The 21,452-nt window shown below is 30.7% G+C and overlaps 2 protein-coding genes across 4 annotated transcripts; one reads left to right on the top strand and one right to left on the bottom strand.

Annotated features, from left to right (window-relative positions):
* The first annotated feature begins 11,894 nt into the window (after nucleotides 1-11,894).
* On the top strand, nucleotides 11,895-15,263 carry LOC137823002 (WRKY transcription factor 55). Of its 3 annotated transcripts, none has more exons than XM_068628071.1 (3): nucleotides 11,895-12,775; nucleotides 13,253-13,384; nucleotides 14,635-15,263. In XM_068628071.1, exons 1-3 carry the CDS (start codon nucleotides 12,168-12,170, stop codon nucleotides 15,053-15,055), a joined length of 1,161 nt encoding a protein of 386 aa, XP_068484172.1. In that variant the 5' UTR covers nucleotides 11,895-12,167; the 3' UTR covers nucleotides 15,056-15,263. The 3 variants fall into 3 exon arrangements, with proteins under 3 accessions (XP_068484172.1, XP_068484171.1, XP_068484169.1); XM_068628070.1 differs by having other exon boundaries at nucleotides 13,250-13,384; XM_068628068.1 differs by having other exon boundaries at nucleotides 13,247-13,384.
* Nucleotides 15,264-18,763: 3,500 nt separating this feature from the next.
* Nucleotides 18,764-21,452, bottom strand: LOC137821972 (probable WRKY transcription factor 70). The gene is made up of 3 exons (XM_068626798.1): nucleotides 20,906-21,452; nucleotides 20,095-20,196; nucleotides 18,764-19,611 (listed from the first exon to the last, which is right to left on the bottom strand). The coding sequence occupies exons 1-3, from the start codon at nucleotides 21,232-21,234 to the stop codon at nucleotides 19,194-19,196; spliced, it is 849 nt and encodes a 282-aa protein (XP_068482899.1). The 5' UTR covers nucleotides 21,235-21,452; the 3' UTR covers nucleotides 18,764-19,193.

Below are 21,452 nucleotides of genomic sequence, written 5' to 3'. Positions count from 1 at the left end.
AAATTATGAAATAGAAATCCATCTTTAGAGACCAAAATAATTATACCAATGTTAAATAGTTTCTAAATCCATTTTTAGTGACCAAAATAATTATACCAATCTTTAGAAATCCATATTTAGTTTCTATTATTGTTAAATAGTTTTTAAATTGGTATCTAATTAACAACCAATGTTTTAGAAACCAAATTTAGAAGCTAAATAATTGGTAGTTAAAACCTTGATGGCTAATTAGATACCAATTTAGAAACTATTTAACAATAATAGAAACTAATTTAAAAACTATTTTTTTTTAGTTTCTAAAATGGTCTCTAATTTAGTTACTATTGCAACTAATTATTTTGGTTTCTAAAAATTGGTTTCTATTTCATGATTTGCTTGTAGTGCCTAATAAATTATAAATATTTTAATGATTTAAAACTAAAATAAATATATAAACTAGTATGAAAATGGAAACGGAGATAATATCTAGATATTCATTTCATACTAAATATAAAAAAATTAGTTCAAACTCGTATATCTTATCAATATAAAACGGGTTCGGATAGGTTCGGACAATAATAACAAATTATTTATTTGCTATTCCTAAATGATATCTTTATGAATTTAGAAAAGTTTGACATATACCTTGCTAACATAATATTATTCATGAGTGTTACTTAAAAATAATTATCGGACTTCTATTAAAAAAAAATATAAGTAGATAACAAATATCATATAATAATGGACATATTTTTTAAAATAAAAAATTGAAAGAATAAAAACAAAAACACTTAACTTTAAAATAATATCTAATGGTTGACATTGTTTTCTATGTGAACTCAAATATAAATATAAATATTTATCTGGTTAACTTACATATAAATAAATTTAATTAACTGTAATTATTCAAAATATTATTGCTAAAATATCTTTCATTTAATGACGATTTTATTTTAAATTAAATTGAGATCAATAAAATTAAAAAATATTAACTCACTTTTTAGTTAATATAAAGTTAATTACTTTAAAGTCTAGAAGTATGATAAAAGCACCAGGGGGGCACAACAACACTGTTATTCACCCGTTGCTGATAAAAATAAATAACGTCACTGTTCTGTGCTTGGCTCCGTTAAATAGGTCTAAATGTAAAACTTTTATATAAAAAAATATGATCAATTTTTAAGACTGCTTAAACATAGAGATTCTGTTGGCAACACACTAAAAAAATTAAAAAGAAATTCAAAAATATTAATTAATGCGCAAGAGAAGGCTTTTGAAAAAAAAAAGTTAAATAAGATATCTCATCCTTATAACTTTCATCAAAATTTATTTTGAGAATTGTACTTTAAAAATTAACTAAATAATCTCTAATTTCAAATTATATATGAATTTAGTTTTTATATTAATTTTGTAACTGTAAAAAATCATTTAAATTTATATATAAAGAAGATATAATATCAGATATTATAATAACAAAAAAATTGTCATTAAATACTAAATTTAAATATAAAGGACTTTAAAAAATGGGAAGATTGAATTGATGTTGTACTGGTAGGCACCGGACGAACGCACGTGGCCGACCGGCCTTATACACTAAATGGAAACGAACGCACGTGGCCGACCGGCCGTGTACACAATAAATGTAAGGGCATTTATGTGACAAGCTAAGGTGGTTAAGATACACCTCCGAAGAATAAGGAATATGCGTTTAGAGAAGATATGTTCCCCGGGTATTCCGGAGCACGACTGACAAGACATATCCATAACCACCCTGAGCCCAAGGGATAGAAAGCCCATTAGGCAATCCTATAAATACTGTGCTCAAGCCAGAGAAAGGTACGTTTTCATTCACTTACGAAACTGCGCTTAGAATCTCATACTTACTTGAGCGTCGGAGTGCCTTCGCAGGTACCCTCCCCCGCCCGACCGAAGTTGATAGCACGAAGGGACGACCGACCAAAGGAGACAGCAAGAAAGGACAATCGACCAGAGGAGAAGAAGATCAACACGTCAGCAATTACACCACGTCAACCGACCGTGCCTGGGTCCCATCTCTCCACTCAGGTACAGATGTAAAAATACAAGATAAGCTTGAGAAAAAATAATGTAGAAACAAAAACATACTTTTCCAAAATGAAAATGATTGCAATTTTTTAAAAATAAATATAGTGTGTGAGTGTTTGTTTTTCGGTTGACTTGGAAAATTATAAAAAGATGTAAGGTTGAACGGGCATCAAGCAGTAATGAACGTTTGACCCTTTTTCAATAAACAAACATAATTTTTTTAACTTATTATTTTCATTCCACCAAGGTTGAAAATAGGCTAATTAAACACAGAGAACTAGAAACATTTAGCTAATTGAATTAGTAGATGATTATAACTATTAAAAATGGATGATAAAGTGATTATGAGAGTGTAATAGTTTGTTTAAATGTGTGGATGAAAATGGAGTAAGTAAAATTGCAGAGATATAAATTGTTCACACTCAAGTTAGAGCACTTAAAATGAAACCACACCTCACTAAAAACATTGAGTGGTAGGGATAAGATAGTGTTCCAAATGAAGGAACAAGTCAAGAGTAAAGTTGTTAATGTAGGAATTGGTAAATGGAAATTAGAAATTGGACTTGGTGGTGGAACCCATAAAACAAAATTGGTTGTGTAGATAATAAGTACACAACTTCAGTTATGTAGTTATCACAAAATTGGTTGTGTAGAAAATATTATGAACAATACCTAGCACATGTTTCAACTTTTCTTTCTCAAGTAAAATAATAACTTTTTTTTAAAATAAAAACTTTCATGATGTTAGGTATCATTATACAACTTAAGATCTCAACTAGATTCAAATAACGACTATTATTTACCATCACATGAAAAAAATATTATTAAAAAAAATACAATAATAACTCAAGTAAAATAATAACTTGCTACAAACATTTTTCTCTTTTATAGGAAGAAAACAAACAACTACTAACTATACTTGGAAGGTAAAGTCTCTACTCCCATATATCTTTCTTTATTTATGACTAATGCCCAGAAACAACTTTATCACAAATTAAAAATAAAAGTTACTTTAACATCTGCAATAAAAAAATATTAATTTACAATTATAATATAATAAAATATAATTTTTAAAATATTTTATTTTAATAAAAAATTATTTATTTATTTGTTGTAAGTCTGATAGAGTGTTGTCAGTCTATGTTACCACTCTTAAAAGAATAATAAAAATCATAGAAGTGACATCATCTTAATCGTTTTGGTACAATGACATCATCTTAGTTTAGAGAAATTTAAATTAAATAATATTCAAAAAATACAAATTTATTATAAAAGTTTTAAGACAATTTTCATTTTTTTTTTCTAAAAAAATAGGCCCTACCTTTCACTTTCTTTAATTAATGATGTGTGTATTTAACAAACACGAAAGTTCGTTCAAATCGCGGAAACGAAGTCAATTAATTATTGACTATATGTGTAATTACATTGTATAATTATTAACTTCATAGGGGGTATATATGATGGTAGGGTATGCACTAATAAAACAAACTATTTACTTCACTATTATTTAATTCTCTTTGAAATTTTCAATAAAAAGGGAGAAAATAGTATAAATAATAAAAGGACACATTTGATAAATAAATAATAATTTAATTTAAATATCATAACGAGGAAAATAATAATAATAATAATAATAATAATAATAATAATTATTGTTAGACTTAAGTGGTACTCACTACAAGAAAATCATTAAATAAAAATTAAATTACAAACCATTTTAAAGACGAAAAAAATTATTGGTTTCTAAATTAATTTCTATTATTGATAAATAGTTTCTAAATTGGTATGTAATTAGCTACCAAGGTTTTTGCTATCAAAGTTTTACCAATTATTTAGATTCTAAATTTGGTAGCAAAAACCTTGGTAGCTAATTAGATACCAATTTAGAAACTATTTATCAATAATAGAAACTAATTTAGAAATCAATAATTTTGTAGACTTTAAAGTGGTCTCTAATTTAGTCACTATAGCAACTAATTATTTTTTGTCTATAAAATTGGTTTTTATTTAATGATTTTCTTGTAGTAGATATATTGAAAGGAGTGAAAAATACATTGTGAGAAGAAAGAGTATATATAGCAGACCCATGTAAGGGTGCGATCATTGTCTAACACCTCCCGTAAACTCAAGGTTGGAGTAGGGACAACCTTGAGTTAATTCGAACATGAAGAAACGTTGCTCCTAACACAGGTTTTGTAAGCGGATCGACAACTTGATAAGAAAAAGCTTAACTTGTTGGGTTTGAAGATTATTTCTGACAAAGTGAATATCTAACTCAAAATGTTTTGATTTAGAGTGCATGACAGGATTAGCACTAAGAAGGACAACACCCAGGTTATCAGAGAAAATTTGAGGAGGAGATGTTGTAAGATGGAACTCATGCAGGAGGGACTTGACCCAAAGAAGTTCAACCATGAATGCAACAATAGTATGGTACTCAGCCTTAGTGCTACTATTTGTGAGTGGACCAAGAAATGAGATTGGAGCCAAAATAAACACAGAAGTCTTTGTGGACTTATGATCCTCTAGATGAGCACCCCAATATGCATTTGAGAAGGCTATGATATTAGAGGAGAATTTGTGATGAATAAGGAGACCCTGATGAATAGTTCTTGTTAGATAGCATAAAATATGCTTAACGACTTTTTGATGATCATATCACGATGCATGCATGAATTGTGTGACTTTGTTGACCGAGTAAGATAGTTCTGGGCGAGTGATAAGTAGATACTATAGAGCACCAACAACTGATCTGTAAAGCGTAGGATCATGAAAGGCTTCAGAAGAATTTTGTTGAAGACGTGTGGTGGAAACCATTGGTGTTGGTTAAGGGTTGGAAGTGGTCATGGTTGTTTTAGAGAAGCTCGTGAATGTATCGTGTCTGAGACAGATGCATGTCCCTTGTAGTGGTTTGAGACACCTAAATTCCCAGAAAGTGGTGTATATCACCTAAGTCCTTCAAGGCAAAAAATGTGTTAAAAATTGTAATGAGATTATTGATTTCAAAAATAGAAGACATTTAGTAATAAGAATGTCATCAACATAAACCAAGACAGATGTAATGCGCGTAGGGGTAAAGCGAATAAAAAGAGAAGTGTCGTTTTTAGTAAGAGTGAAACCAAAAGTATGTAAAGTGTGCCTTAGCTTAAGAAACTATGAACGTGGCACTTGTTTCAAGCCATGGATGGCTTTGTGAAGATGGCAGACAAGGTGTGGATGTGCAGAGTTAAAGTCAGGCGGTTGCTACATGAAAACACATTCACTGAGATCACCATTAAGGAAAGTGTTGTTTACTTTAATTGTCGCACAGGCCATCCAGAAGCAATTGCATGCGTTAGAACGAGGCGAATGGTAGTGTGGCGAACAACAAGGCTAAACGTCTCAGCATAGTCAAGATCATGTGTTTGATTTAAGCCTTTGGCCATAAGACGTGTTTTACACTGGTGCAAGGAACTATCTGCATTAAGTTTTGTTTTAAAAATCCACTTACACCCAACTAGAGAGTGTTTGAGGAAAAGTAGTTAAAGTCCAGGTTTCGTTAGATAGCAAAGCATTATACTCATCATGCATAGCACTATACCAGATTGGAGAAGCAACACCTTCTTTGACAGAAGTAGGTATAGAAGGCACATGACTAATAGAGGTAAGATACACTTTAGGTTTGTGAGTGCCAACTTTAGCCCGATTGACCATCGGATGAGAATTCACAGTGGTGGAGATGGGCAAGGGTGAAGAAGAGGGATGGTCATCATCATTGTGAATGGAAGGTGAAAGAGAGGTCAAAGCAACAACAAAAGGCGTGGAAGAAAAAGGTTGATGAGGACACACAACTGTAAGAGAAGGAGCATCGTCATCGTGAACCAAGGAACTACTTGACGAAATAGCAAACATGTTCGTACGCTCAATATAAGGAAAAGAAGTTTCATTAAAAATCATATTGCGTGAAATAATAGTTTTGCCATCAAGAGCTAGACAAATATAGCCAGCATGATAAATATTGTATTCAAGAAACAAACAACATTGAGAGCAAAAATCAAATTTCTGCACGTTGTACGACCTTAGGTTAGGGTAGCAGGCACACACAAAATCTTTAAAATGAATATAATCGAGTGTCTTGTTAAAGAGTTTATGATAAGGTGTGTCACCATGTAAAGCATCAAATGAAAGAACATTAATAATATGACAAACGATATAAAAGCCTCAACCCCAAAGTGTAAGGAAATATAAGCATGAGCAAGTAACAAGAGACCCATATCCACGATATGGCGATGTTTTCGTTCAACTAATCCCTTTTGTTGATGCGTATAGGGACATGTCACACGATGATGAGTCCCATGCTGGTGAAGAAAGGGTGTTAAAGAAATATATTCACGTGCATTATCAGTATGCAAGTTGTGAATTTTATGCTCAGTTTGATTTTCAACTAAACTTTTAAATTTTTTAAACACAAAAAAGCTAAGATTTGGTATGCATAACATAAATCCATGTGAACCTATTGTATGCATCAAGAAAGCACACATAATATCTGGCTCCATTAGAGGCAAGAACTAGAGCAGGACCCCAAATATTAGTATATATAAGTTTTAGAGGTAGTATAAGCAGTTAAAGTAGTGTGATAAGGCAGTTGATGGCATTTAGCACACGCACAAGCAAAAAAAAAAATGAACATCATTCTCCACAGAAATGTTACAAGAAGAAAGAATATGTTTTAGAGTGTTAAAATGGTAATGACCGAACCATTGATGCCACAAGTTTATAATAATATTATCACCAGTAAAAGACAAAGAATTTGCAAAACAAGTGGAGCATGATTTTAAACCAGGAAAGATATACAAGTCATCTTTAACAAATCCTTGAAGAAGGACTTGCTTCATACACTGCTGAACAACATAACAAATATTAGGATGAAACACAAAAAAACACATTGTTATCACAAGAGAACTTGGAGACACTGAGAATTTTTTTTGTAATTTTAGGCACAGGAAGAAGATCATTTAAATGAAGAAATGTATTAGTAGTAGAGGAAAGAATAGAACCAGAACCAATATGAGAAATATACAAACCTTTTCCCTTACCACTTTTTACATTGTTAAAGCCTTCATAAATTTGTTTATTAGAATAAAAGGAAGGCGAGTTGGTGATGTGATGGGTGACACCACTATCCGGGTACCATAGAGGATCATCAATAGTTGAAGGAGCACCTAAGATTAAAGCCTCATTGGGTGCACTTTCATGTATAGAGCGAGTGAGATTAACATGCATGCTATTTAAAAGTTGAGGAGTATACCGATGCCAACAAAATTATATGGAGTGTCCAGGTTTCTTGCAGATTTGACAAACGGGACGTGATGAGTTCCAAGAATTCCATGGTTCAGTGTTTGGCGGTTTGTAGTTCGTATGACGAGATCCTTGGTTCAAAGGGCAACACATGAAGTTACGGCCACCACGAGAGTGAATAAACTTTCCCTGGAATTTTTTAGTAGTTGAACGCGTAGAAGTTCAGACAACAACATCAACACTAGGAGAAATGGTGAGATGATCAACATGATGGTTTTGGAAAGACATTCTTCTTGGGCCAAGGAGCGCTTCAATCTCATTGATGGTGTAAGATTCTTTTGAGACATTATAGAAGCTACAAAAGGATCAAAATCTGCCGAAAAACCATCTAGAATAGTCTCAACGTGGTATTCAATAGAGACTGGTGCTCCTATGGTATCAAGTGAGTCCTTGGTTTTCTTGATTTCTAAGAGAAAGATAGTGACAGAGCATTCATTTTTGGGATTCTTGAGACGCAACTTGAACTTCTTTATCTAAGCACATGTATTAGTAGCAAAATATGTGTGGAGCGTGTGTTGCGAGGAAAAATGAAGATCCACCATCTTGGTAAGAATGGTGTGGTCATGGATGCAAGCATCCAAGCAACGGGCAAGTTATCTTGTTACTTGTAAGTCATAAATGCAGGATTGTTGGATGTGGACGAACCACCAGTGATGGGAAGAATACGAGGAGGGATCTGAGACCAATCGAGAAATTTTGACAGGAGTAACCCTTCAATTATGGCAAAAACTTATTGTTTTCACAAAAAAAACATTCTCTTCTGACAGTTTGAGAGAGATCCACGTGATGAAGAAATGAAGGGAGGAGGAAGAAGAAGGTGTCATGGAGACAGTGAAGGTAGCGGAGGACATGAGAAAGATAAAAGAAATAAAAATGGCTTTGGAAACCATGTTAGACCTCAGTGGGTGTCATGAGAGAGTAAACATAAAACTAATATATTGAAAGGAGTGAAAAATACATTGTGAGAAAAAAAAAAGTATATGGGTATATATAGCAGACTCATGTAAGAGTGTGATTATTGTCTAACAACAATAATAATAATAAGGAAAAAAACAAAGTTGTATATATAAGTATGTATGTGTGCTTATTTAGGTATACATAACAGAAGGAAAATATGTACTTGTATAGATTAAAAGGGACCTAGATAGTACTTGAAACTGGAACTGAAACTGATAATAACAATTGTCGTTGATGTCTCGATCGCTCCTCCTTACTCTTCTCGTACTTGTTCTCTAGTACTCGGTTGTTCTTCCTTACTCTTCTCGTACTCGCTCTCTGGTACTCGGTCGCTCCTCCTTGGTGCTCGGTCGGGAGTTAACATGTAAAAGGTTCTCCGACGATTAGGTAAGTACTATGTATTAAAAGTGTATGATGTAATTGATAAAAGTGTACCTTACTCCTTTGTAGAAGGCTTATTTATAGTGTTTGGTAGTGGACTATTTAATTCATGGGTCGTATCTGATGCATATTTTCAATAAATTAGTGTTAGCTGATTTCTCGGAGTGTCACCCAGATTTGGTGGGACATGGTATGGATTTGTAGGGAGGTTACCCTGATTTATAAGATGTTTCTTTACTTGTTATTTAATGTGGTAGATTACCCGGATGATGCCAAGTGACGTGACTCATTTGCCCATAAGGTGGTTGATCACCCGTTCGATCAATCAATAATATTGACTGACGTGGTTCATTCGATTCATAATGTAATTGATAACTCGGTTTATTAGTCAATGATGTCAAGTGAAATAACTTCTTTGACCCCGACATATAAAAAAGACAAATAAAAAGTAAACTAAAAAAATGTGTGTTGCAAAATAAAAAACCATTTGGTGGTTTAAGTTAAGCTTTGATTATATTTGCAATTAATTATGGAATGTCCTACAATTCAAAAATATATATTTAAATGTATATAATTACTTCAAAAGTTAAATGCACTCCTTTTTAATGCAAATTTATGATATTAATAATAATTAAAATTAGCTACAGTAAATATTAATATTTTATAAACAGACAGACTATATAATAAATTTTGTGTTATACGTATTTAACCCATATTTTAAATGAGTTATAATTTATATATAGTGCACAAATCATTACGACTGGTTTTAAAAGGTAAGAAAAAAATTGTAAATAAGAAAGAAATTAAAATAAAATATATTTTAAAATTGAACTTATATCAATTTAAATAATTTTAATATAACAACTTAATATATAAATTATAATATGTATAATATTTTTTTATTACTTTTATTATAATATTTTTTTAAACATAATTATTACTTTATAAAATAAATCGTTTCCTAAACTTATAAATCACAAAAAGGTTTATATAGAATGAGAGAGAAGCTCTTTTGTGTTATTAAAAAATTAATCACAAAATATGCTATATTTAGAAGGAAAGGGGATTTCAATTAAGTTTAGACTCATAATAGAGCTCCTAATCTAACTTAATTGGTTTTTTAACATAATAAAAACTTAGTTAACTCAACCTCAGACATGCTAGGCAAAAATACCAGCATTAGAATAATCCCAAGTTGCAGTTGTTCTTGGTTACTTAAATTGCCTATCAAATACATGGGTCCATATCAATTGGTCTTTTTTTTTTGTTCTTCAAAAATTGACCTAGGTATTTTGGTTTAGAGATTGAATAAATTAATAATTTAATAATATTAATAATATATACTGATATAAAGTATAAGAAATTTGTATATTGTTAAATGATAAACTTATGGATTTTTCTTATAGTTATCATAAACTTTATAATAATATTAATATTCATGAATATTGTGAAAAAAATTTACACTCCTAGTATTGAGTTATTAAACTCTTGCAAATTTAAGTCCTTAAAATTTCTCATGTGTTACATGGAACGAGATTATCTCGATGACGCAAGTCCGTGTTCTTTAATTATTTGTCTCAATCATGTGAAAAGTAACCCTTTATTCTTCATTTCTTACTCAAGATTTGCGTGTAAGAGGTATTTGGATTCTGTAACAAAAGAAAAATAAGAAAAAAAAACTTACATAGTATGAACCAAAGAAAAACGCTTGTTTGCCCTTTTAAATTAGGTTAATTTTTAATTTAAAGAGGGATATAAATTCTGTAATAAATAATTAAATTTTGTTAAAAAGCGAAATCTTATAATTTATATTTTAATATTGATTGATAACACTAAACCAAAAACATTTTATATATATATATATATATATATATATATTTTACAATAATTATGTTGAATGAGAACATATTTAAGAACTATATTAGTAAATCATTTATAGTAATTGTTCTTAATCTTTTATTTCTTTCGATATATTATTTTCACTTTAATAAAAAATATGTTAATTTTTATCTTTATTTTTAAATTGAATTTCTATGTTTTAAAAAAGACTTTAATATTATATATGATTTATATAAGATAAATATGAATCTTATTCATTTCACACAAAAAACACTAAAAAATATTATTAAATATCAATTAATTTAGAATAAAAAATAATTAATCATTATATTAACTAAGTTATATACTATTTTGTAAATTAAAAAGTTATTAGTTTGTAAAGTATTTTTTATTATTAATCAAAATTTATAAAGTATTTTCTAAATTATTATCTAACATTACTTATTAAAGTTTTAATTACTAACTACTTTATATTCTAAATTAATTATTAATTTAATTAAAAGTTAATTTATAATTTAAGATAGTTAAGATTTAAAATTTTGATTTATTATAATTGAATAAAAAAATTAATATTTAAATAAAAACTATTTAGATATTATTAATTTTTTAGTTTATAAGATATTACGTAACTTAGTTTATATAACTAAATACTATTGAATGTACATATTCTGGAAACCAATAGTTAATAATGTTACTCTTAAATGAGTTAAATAAAGTATATTTGATTATATTTTAATATTTATGGTAACATTTTCTAAAATTTAAATAATTAATAAAGGTTAAATGGAAATCAATACGTAAGCTAGAAGAATATTATTTCTGTACGAATCAGCAATAACTAAAAAATTCTAAATTTTGTATTAAAAGAAATCTGACATTTCCAAATTTAGATTTTGTCAGATGAATCTGTGTTAATATTTGAGACAACGTATGAGTAGCTTATGAGAGGAGCGAAAATTCCATTGCGGAAATATGGAGTTAAACACAACACAAAGTTACCTAACAAACTTAGTTTCTATAATTCAAAGGCAATCGTCATTAGGGTGAAAAGAAAAAATTAAACAAAAAAGAAATAGTTTAAATATCCACACATAAACTATTGTTCGTTGTTCGTGTATAGCCACAAATTTGAGACAACGAAGGTTATAATTTAAATTGAGACATGTTATTCTAACATGTGGGCATAAAAAAAAAAAACAAAAAAACAAAAAACAACAGAAAAGGAATACCATGTACCGTAACAATTTTTAATGCAAAAAAATAAGGAAACCATGTTCTTGTCGAATTATTGTTGAACATAAGTGAGAATACTAAAGGAAGTGAATTTAGGATTAAAGGATCGTTCCAAGAACGTAGGAATTAACAATAACAGCATAGTGTACGCTGAGAAGAAAATTTCCAAGTTGGGTCTAAAGCATAGAAAATTCATGTAAGGGGTCCGAAACTAATCGTTTCAATGGGGCAATGGGGTCTTCGTCTAGACCCAAAGAAAAGATCATAAAGTTTGAAATTCCAAGTAGCTACAATTGTTAACGACCAACGACCAAGTCATCGTTTCCACACTTTTCCACCTTTTTTTCAAATCGCCGTGTAAATGGAAATGCATATGCATGTTCTTTTTATATTCTTGCTTCGATTTTTCCTTAACAACTGACACCACACCACAGCACCTACATAGAAGCTTAGTACGAACCTTGCACTTTCAGACACATATAAATATTATTATCACCACTTTTCTATATTTTCAAATTTCACCGCATGAGAACTGCAAACTCCTAGAAGCAATGGAAGAGGTAATTAACTCGATTCATCGCGCTTCTGAATTGATTCAAAGGCTTGAACAAGACCTACCCAACATGGTGAACCAACCAGGGACGCTGTCCTTGTCCATTGATGAAATAACTGAGGCAATCACTGCCGCCAAGGAAAAGCTGTTGCTAATTTCCCGACATAACCAAACGTCGGAATCTCCTCCAATGTTGCTTCATGAAACGACACCGCAGCAGCCTCAGATGGATGCTACTCTAATGCAGGAATGGTTAAGGTCTAGTCATGCATTAACGATGGATCAGTTGTTTCAAATGCAACAACGTGCTGCAAGGAGCAGTTTGCAGATTGGTGAAATGGGAGGGAGAGAGGTGGAAGATTCAGAGAGAAGCATGGGATCCGAAGGAGATCAAGGGCAAGGAATCCACGCACCTTCACGACCACGAAGAAGGTATCTATATCGTATCATATGTGTTTCATCTTTTTAATAGTATTTTACTTTTAAGAAACTTCGACAACACGCTTTTAAACTAAATGATGTTGATGACTGAATACAAAATGAATAGTACAGTTAAATCTCCTGGTACAAATAACTTACATATACAGGCACCGACAATAATTAAAAGAAAAAGAAGAAGAAAAAAGTATGGTAGTGGGAAGCTTTTAGGTTTATTATAGACCCTACTCGATTATTGAGAATTGAGAATTGAGAAGAATCTGAACGGGGCTGGCTCAAAAAGTAGAAGGAAAGTTTCCAACATCTTTCTTGGTAATTAGGCAACAACTCACTCAGACACTTCTTATCTTATCAACTACATTGTTGGTTAATTAACAATAATATCATTTTAAACAGTACAAATATGTTTTAATAAGTGGTTTCTTGGACATTATAGTTTGACTTTATGCTTACATCATTAACTAGAAGCAGGGAAGCTAATCAAGAGAAGAAGAAAATTCTGGTTCCTGCCCCACAGTTTGGAAACACAGAGATGCCACCAGAGGATGGTTTCACTTGGAGGAAATATGGCCAGAAAGAAATACTTGGATCCAAGTACCCAAGGTATATATAATTGCTAAAATAATATTAAACGTCTTCATCAATATGGAGGGTTTTAGATTGGTCATATACCTGTTTATATATATGACTATTTCTCCTTTCCAAAAAATATTTTTTCAACTCCAAACTATCATAATGGCAGAAAATAAAACAGAAACAATGTATCAGCCAACTTTGAAACGGCCAAATTGGCCCCATAAATAACATCTTCCTTGTAATGTTGTCAACTTACACACTGTCTATATTAACTAGTAGTTATAAACAAAGCCACAAATGATGCCATTGCAAATTGATTTTGACAGATGTAGTTCCCATGCAAAGCATTTCCCCGTCTGCGCCGTAACCACTAAAACGTTGTTAACTCTTTTTCGTGCCACACCTACCTTCTTTCTCAGATTTTTGCTCCAGTTATAGTTATATATATATATATATGTATGTATATATACTATGCTGGACAATTCTAAATCGGAATTACCCACAACTTCTATTACAGTTTTTAGGAATAATTTTTTAAATTAAACTTTTTTTTTTATTTTGATTACTAAACTATGTGTTTCTATATATTGAAAGTAAAAGATATAGTTTGTTTAACTGAGAATTTTTTTTATTAATTATAGTTTGAAAAATACTCTCTTTTTTTGCTGATTTTTTTAATTATTGAGAAATTATAACTTGAATAGTTTATAATAGAATTAAAACATTCCATGTTTCATATTTATTTATTATTTTCATGTCTTATAAAGAAAAAACCTTCTGTATATAATCTAAAATTTTACTTATTTACAACTGAGGCAATTTTGTCTGAAACAAAACTTATATAAAAACATTATATATATATATATATGTATATATATATATATAGATAGATATAGATATACACACACCATAAAGTAACGCGTCCACGCTGTCCCACATAATGAATTACTTGCGATTGAGGCATTTCATGTCCTTTAATTCATGGCATGCAGTGACCACTTCATAAGCAAATTGATACATAAAGACAAATATTTCTTTTTTTACTTTTACATAATGAACCCCATAAAGAAAATCACATTGAAAATGCTTTTCTTTGCTTGATGAATAATTTTGGTTGGGGTCTTATATGTTACTGAGAAATAGTTTAATTAATAATTCTAGGATTGCTATCATTAAATACGTTTTACTTATAGTTTCTTGGTGAACATTTTCTTTAATAAATTAACTTACATAAATATGCATATATTGTTTGTTCTTTTTCTTGATTTCCATGGCAGGAGTTACTACAGATGCACACATCAGAAGCTATATGAATGCCAAGCGAAGAAGATGGTGCAAAGACTTGATCATAATGCTAACATATTTGAGGTAACATACAGAGGGAAACACACTTGCCATATGTCCTCCACAGCACCATCATCATCATCACTTCCCCTAGAACAACTTTTGGTGGACATGACACAAAGTAGTAACACCATTTCCTCTCAGTTGTCTCCGTCAGTGAATCTCAGCCTCCTTCCCGGTAGTGGCGCCGCCGCCACCACTAGTGGCAGGGGCGGAGCCTCCACCTCAAGATTCGGTGCTGATTATGCTGTGGTGGATATGGCTGATGCTATGTTCAACTCTGGTAGCAGCAGTGGCAATAACAGCATGGAATTTCTCTTCTCTCCCGCTGAAGATAAAAGTGATGCAAATTGAAAACTGCAAAAGGTGAAGATTAGTTTGGCTTCTGAAAAACAGGGAAATATTATTACATTAGGAAGGAAGCAGATTTATATAATCTTACTTAGTGTTATAGAATTGGCTAATCCAATTATATAATCAATGAATAATAATGAGTTAATTCTATAACTTCAGTGGTGACTTATTCCAGAAAAAGATTTTAATACATGTCTAACTCTTTTTTTTAATAAATTAAGCTATATATATATATACTCCTCCCCTTCTAACTTTTCTCTTTTTTTCTTTTTTCTTTTATGTATCTATTTTCATTTTGGCTTATATATGTTTGTGCCCTTTCAAATATATTTATTTTATTGTTTCGGTACCTCAAAAGAATTGTTTTTTCGTTTCTATAATATAAAATTGTATTATTTTTCATCCTCCCATGAGTGATATGCTGTTAAATCATAATGTAATAAACAAGATGTGATCTATTACATGCATAACCGTTTTGTTTACCAAGCGTGACACAGAGACCAAATTGTAAAGGATAACAAATTTATTTAAATCTAAATTCTAATTATTTAAAATATTATGTCATTTATCTATAAAAATTAAAATATGTTGTCATGTAAATATTGAAAGAGGTTTGGATCATGTAATTCACTATATTTGACAAAGTAATTTTTTGGATTAAAAACTATTGTTAAGTTTTCACATATTATTTTTATTGATATCGTCATTAGACTCTAAAACAATTTACTATATTAAAAGGACTTGGATAATTTATTTTGTAAATTTTATAAATGTTAGACAAATTTATACCTTCTATTAATACATTTTAAAATTAATGTACAATAGATTTTTTATTTATTTATAGTATATATGTAACTTTTAGATTCACGAGTGACTTTAAATAATCTATAAATTTTAATAAACTTGAGTTGTAATTGACTTTTGATTAAACTGAAGTTTAATATATATATATATGTGTGATGTTGGAAGATTATGCATATATTGTGGCACTAGTGCAGAAACATAAAACAAATGCGGCTATTTCGAATTTATAAATGCGGTTTTACAACCGCATTTGATCAACACGCAATTGTAAATCAAGAAATATAAATGCGGCTATATAGCCGCATTTATAAATACCATTTACAAGTGCGGTTATTTGCTTTAACCGCACTTGTATATGCCAAATCATTAAAAAAAATTAAAAATTTTAAAACATCGTTAATCTTGTGTGAAGCCAACGTTGATGAAGAGTCACGGGAGCGAACAACGGTGGTGACAGCAGAAGCGACAGCGGACAGGGAAGCAGCAACGGAGCAAACCAAAAAAATCCACAAGAAACCACGAATACAATGAAAGAGTGCTCCGAGACCACCAATGCAAGGAAAAAAACATATATAAGAAAAACGAAAAACATTTATGCATATATTTATGAAGATGAAGAGGAAGAAAGAGAGTTCAAAAACTTACATTGCACAAATGGAATGCAGATGCAGAAGAAGAACTCAGAGTGCGAACGCGAAACGAAGGCAAAGACAAGAAATAAAGTTTGAAATTGTGTGTGGCGCGCTTCAAAATTTAAGGTAAAAAATGATTTACGAATGCGGTTAAAGGTAAAACCGCATTCGTAAATCAAAGAATTTTGATTTACGAATGCGGTTATTTGAATAACCGCATTCGTAAATCAAAATAATTTCAAAAATGCCACCGCGTTTTTTACGAAAGCGGGTAGCGCAAAAGTCGCACTAAATAAAGCGTATCCTTTTCTTCTTTTTGCACTAGTGTGGTTTCTCAAGTTTGGCTTTGAAATTCTAAAATAACATAAGTTTAGGTAAAGCCTTAAAACAAAGTTAGTTTTTTTTTATAAAAAATATGGTATTAAATCAATAATAGTTATTGAAAGTCAACAAAATAACTTTTTAGAAGCTAAATGCACATACTATGAAAATATAGGATTTCTAATCCTCTTTATTTATGTTCATATACGATAATTATTATAGATACTATCGAAAACACAAGTGCAATAGCATTTTTTGATTTGGGTTTCTCTTCCTCTTCAGATGTGTTTTCTCTTCTTCTACTGGTGGTTTTGGGATCTGAAAATATGATGAGATTCAAGTTAAGATTGGGATTCACTTGATGGTAAATGCAAAAGAATGATGATTTCACCAAAGAATGGAGTTGCTTGAGCTGGAGTGGAACAACAAAGAGAATGACTAAAAATGGAAGTTATTTTTTTGTGAGATTTTGTGCTCGTTCATTCTTTTGTTGTCTTCTCCTTATTCTCAAAAGAAGTTTCTCATAAAAAGTGTGTCTAGGTCCTTAAAATAACGAGTTAAAGGTAGAGTAGGAGGTTAATTTGCATATAAAGATGTCGCTTAACATTCATTTAAAAAATAATTTTATTTTAAGTGATTCATATAAAATTATGAAATAATCCTTATGATAATTTTAAAATTTAAAAAATAAAATATATTAATAAAAATTATATAAAAAAAGGTTATAAAAATAAATCATCTTTATATATATCTAAATAAATAAAATTAAAAATAACTTAGGACAATCATTTATAATTGTCATTAAAACTTATTCTTTAACTATACTCAACAATAACGGTTATTTAGCTATCATCAAATGATATTTTTAACCATTGTCAGCCCTTTCTATACTAGTAATAAAAAAAAATTAAAATTAAACCCTAATCTAGTTAAGATAAAAAGAAATATATGGGACTTAACCCTTTAAAAAACTTATTTCCATTAAATTTTAAATAATCTTATATTAAACAACTAATTATATTTTAATTCAATAATTTATAAAAGTTACTATGAGTGTATTTACAATAATAAATAACGAATTATTATTTAGAGTGCAATTAAAAAAAATATCATTAAATATAATTATTTTCTTCTCAAATATATATAACGGCTACTTTCTTATCACCGTTCCATCCAAATATTCTTTTACAATATCTCTTACATCCAATAAACAAAAAAGACAAATTAAAATATATTTTAAAAAACCTTTTTTTTATAATTTTTAATTACAATATATAATAATGACTCAAATTTTAAAAAGTTAAAAAAAAACTAAAATGAAAAAAAAATAAACAAAGCAAATAAAAAAGATATGAAACGTTTAAAATTTATTAAAACTATATCATTAGTTTAATATAATTTAAAAATATTCAAAGGATACTTATGTATTGTCTATTCATGAACCATGAACTTTGATGGTGGGTTCTTTGTTTAGTGTTAGAAATGCAGTGTTGGTTTACAGTAACGATAAATTGACACTTTTAGGTTATATATTTACCTCAGAATCAAAATATATTATTATTTATTTTAAAATTTTATTTATATTAATTTTTATTAAAAATAATATTTGATTACTAAAAAGAATTGTAAAGTGGAATGAGAAAAAAAAAACTAGTGTTAAATAAATAAAAAATTATTTTCTTTCTGCTAGCTTCTGCTTGAGCTCTCTTGTTTGTTTCATTGTGTATATTCCACTCCATATACTCCTATGCTCTTCCACTACACTTATTCATGCCCTTCATAATTCACAACCATTTTCTACACACACGCCTAGTTGCCTTACTTTTAGATGAAAAAAGAAGATATTTTAGGGTAATGGTATATTATATCGTATATATATTCATCACACTCTGAGTTCAAAGGCTCATGCATAGCACTGCCTAACAAGATAAAAAAGAACTGCAAAAGAGTGTAGCACCCACAATAGTTGATTCCGTCTGTTATTTAATCAATATTTTGAAAGCACGTTCTAGAAAGGGACTTATCTACCTTACTCAAACCAGAAAGAGAATTAAATAATTCCATTTAAAATGATTGGTATTATTCTTATATGTTTTAAAATGATCAGTTTATTACATGTATTTTTATATGCACCAATCATTTTAGATGGAGCTGTTTAATCTCACTTTTACGTTTAGTAAGTTAGAGAAGCCTTTAAGACAGACATACATTACATTTGACTGACATGAGAGAATGATCAAAGGTATTCTCTCCATGGTTCATGAAAACTTGGAAAATACAAAATCTAAATATTCAATCTGACCAATGCATGGTTAAGATTACGCAAGGTAACCAAAGCAATTGGCTTTCACCAAAGGGAAAGTAAATGAGGAGAAAACTCGTCAACATTCATGTCCAAACTCCGGGAGCCAGAACATGAATGCATCTGCATTTTCAGAGACTATTTTGAAGCCAGGCTTCTCATTGGACAGTTCAAAATCCTTCAAATCAGACCACAGGTCGGCATCTGTAGGATCACTCTCATCATTGGGATATTCTTGTTTAACAATTGGGCTTTGTGATCTGATAGGAGGATCATGTTGCTTTTGTTCATTTGGAACATTTAAGTCTGCGTGGGAATTCTCAAGAAATGAGTCCCAAGTTTCATATGTGACCATTTGTGGAGCCTTGAGGGTGTCTTTGCATGTGTGGAGCCCAATATACGTAATATTGTACATATCAGGATTCTCTTCTAACCGTTGCACCTGTTTCATGGCTTTGCAACCTTGTTCAAACTTCCTAGTGCATCTGAAGTAACTCCTGAGAATAGTTTATCAATAAATGCATGTGAGTTATTAGAAGAAAAGTTTGTGTAACAAAAATACAATTCAACTCATTCTACCCATGAAAATCTTAGTACTGATAACTTTGAGTGTCCTAAGTAGTAGTCTCAGTGTACAGCAAAGTTTCCTCATTCGAGTTTCTGCATTAATTTTCTAGTTGCGTGATTGAGTTTAGTTTCTAAATTAGGCATGATCTTCTGTAAAGGAACACAGAAAAGAGTACTTCTATCTAGCATTCCCAATTAAGGTGTTTTTTAAAAGATGACATTTATATATAGATCACTCTTTTGCTCAACTTCAAGTTCCGGCAATAAAAAAAAAGAAAGAAAAGGAACCAAAAATAGAAAAAGAAAATGAGTAGAGTGACTCAATTTTTGCTCATATTGAACGAGTGAATATCTTTGCCTGGTTCAGGGAAGGAGGAAAAATGAATGTGAACAAAATGTAAAATAATGATTACCTAGGAAACTGAGAATTTAGAATATCCTTTTGTCCGTACTTTCTCCATGCATGATTATCATCAGTGGTCTGGGAAACTATGGACCATGTCTGTTCAGTCTTCCTGCGCACCAGTTTAAGGCATGCCATGCATGTTATTTAGTGTAATAACACAACATTGTTGAGAATAAGAATATCTAAAGAAAAATAACCATTCCTCATTGCTTTATTTAAAAAATATATAAGCCTTTTTTCTGTCATATAGCAATTTATGTTACACAGTATAAAGAGAAAAATGAGAGAGAGAGAATTGAAATGATTGTATTGATCCATACGATCATACCAAGGCAGGCCACTCCACTAAGCTAAAAAAAAAGGAACGCACTTGAAAAGTCTTGCACACAGTAATCAAATCAAAGGATAAGAACGAAAATATTCCACAAGTCCAATAGTTAACTTAACCTCAAAGCTTCAATTTTCTATTTTTTTTTTCCATCAAGAGTATCTTTACTCATAAGTACATATGACTATAACTAGGACTCTGTCCGTACACATCCCAATTCACCAAATCCTCTCAGCACCACCTCCCAAATCACTGACAAAACATGCTTTCTTGACTGAGGAAGTAACATTGCAACATCCAAATAGTATTATTCCTTATGGATAAGTTTCTGTAAGGTTTAGTATAAAAGATAAAAAAAAAAAACTAATTTAGTAAACTAAAATTGGTTCATGAATAAATCAAAATCAATCTTTTATAGACAATTCAAAATCTCTACAAATATATACAAAATAGATCACATGAGGAAAATGAGAAAGAGTGAAACTAAGACCTTCTTTTGTAGGAACCTCTGCGATCCTTTGAGAGGGGCAACGATCTCTTTCTACTCTCAGTTGAATCCTCAGACCTAATATCAATGCTTGCAGCCTGCGAGGCATCTTCCCCGGAAATCACGAGATTCTGAGCAACCTCGTCTTCACCACTTGCAGCCTCGGAAGAAGTCAACAAAGAAAGAGTTTCAGCGAAAGATCTCTGCACATTGGTCACAAGTTCTTTAGCTGCAACAGACCCATCTGGGCCAACAGGGTTCTGAAGCAGAAACTTGAGCTGAGTGGCATAGTCGAGACCCAGAACAAGCTCTGTTATGACCCTTTTGCTCATGGCTGAGGAAGTTGGAGGGGAAAGAACTCTCACTGCTATTGGGTCTCTATTTAGTGGCTAAGGATCTATTGTTATATATTTTTGTTGGAAATTTAGGATTAGGCAATGGTGGCTTTGGAGAGAAGGAAGAAAGAGGTGGGGTTTTGCGAGGAAAGAGAGATAGCAGTGAATGGAAAATATGGGGAAGGGAGGGGGTGATGTTGAACCATGGAAGAGGA

This window comes from Phaseolus vulgaris, chromosome 9 (assembly GCF_000499845.2).
Source record: "Phaseolus vulgaris cultivar G19833 chromosome 9, P. vulgaris v2.0, whole genome shotgun sequence".
Taxonomy (NCBI): domain Eukaryota; kingdom Viridiplantae; phylum Streptophyta; class Magnoliopsida; order Fabales; family Fabaceae; genus Phaseolus; species Phaseolus vulgaris.
The sequence above is the reverse complement of the archived record's forward strand: the minus strand, read 5'-3'. Positions and strand labels throughout refer to the sequence as shown.

Excerpts from the sequence above, each read along its gene's own strand:
- LOC137823002 (XM_068628068.1), top strand. The coding sequence starts at position 12,168 with ATGTTCTTTTTATATTCTTGCTTCGATTTTTCCTTAACAACTGACACC. Across the intron at positions 12,776-13,246 it reads CCTTCACGACCACGAAGAAG|AAGCAGGGAAGCTAATCAAG; the intron begins GTATCTATATCG and ends ATCATTAACTAG. Across the intron at positions 13,385-14,634 it reads CTTGGATCCAAGTACCCAAG|GAGTTACTACAGATGCACAC; the intron begins GTATATATAATT and ends TTTCCATGGCAG.
- LOC137821972 (XM_068626798.1), bottom strand. The coding sequence starts at position 21,234 with ATGAGCAAAAGGGTCATAACAGAGCTTGTTCTGGGTCTCGACTATGCC. Across the intron at positions 20,197-20,905 it reads AGAGGTTCCTACAAAAGAAG|GAAGACTGAACAGACATGGT; the intron begins GTCTTAGTTTCA and ends ACTGGTGCGCAG. Across the intron at positions 19,612-20,094 it reads CTAAATTCTCAGTTTCCTAG|GAGTTACTTCAGATGCACTA; the intron begins GTAATCATTATT and ends AACTATTCTCAG.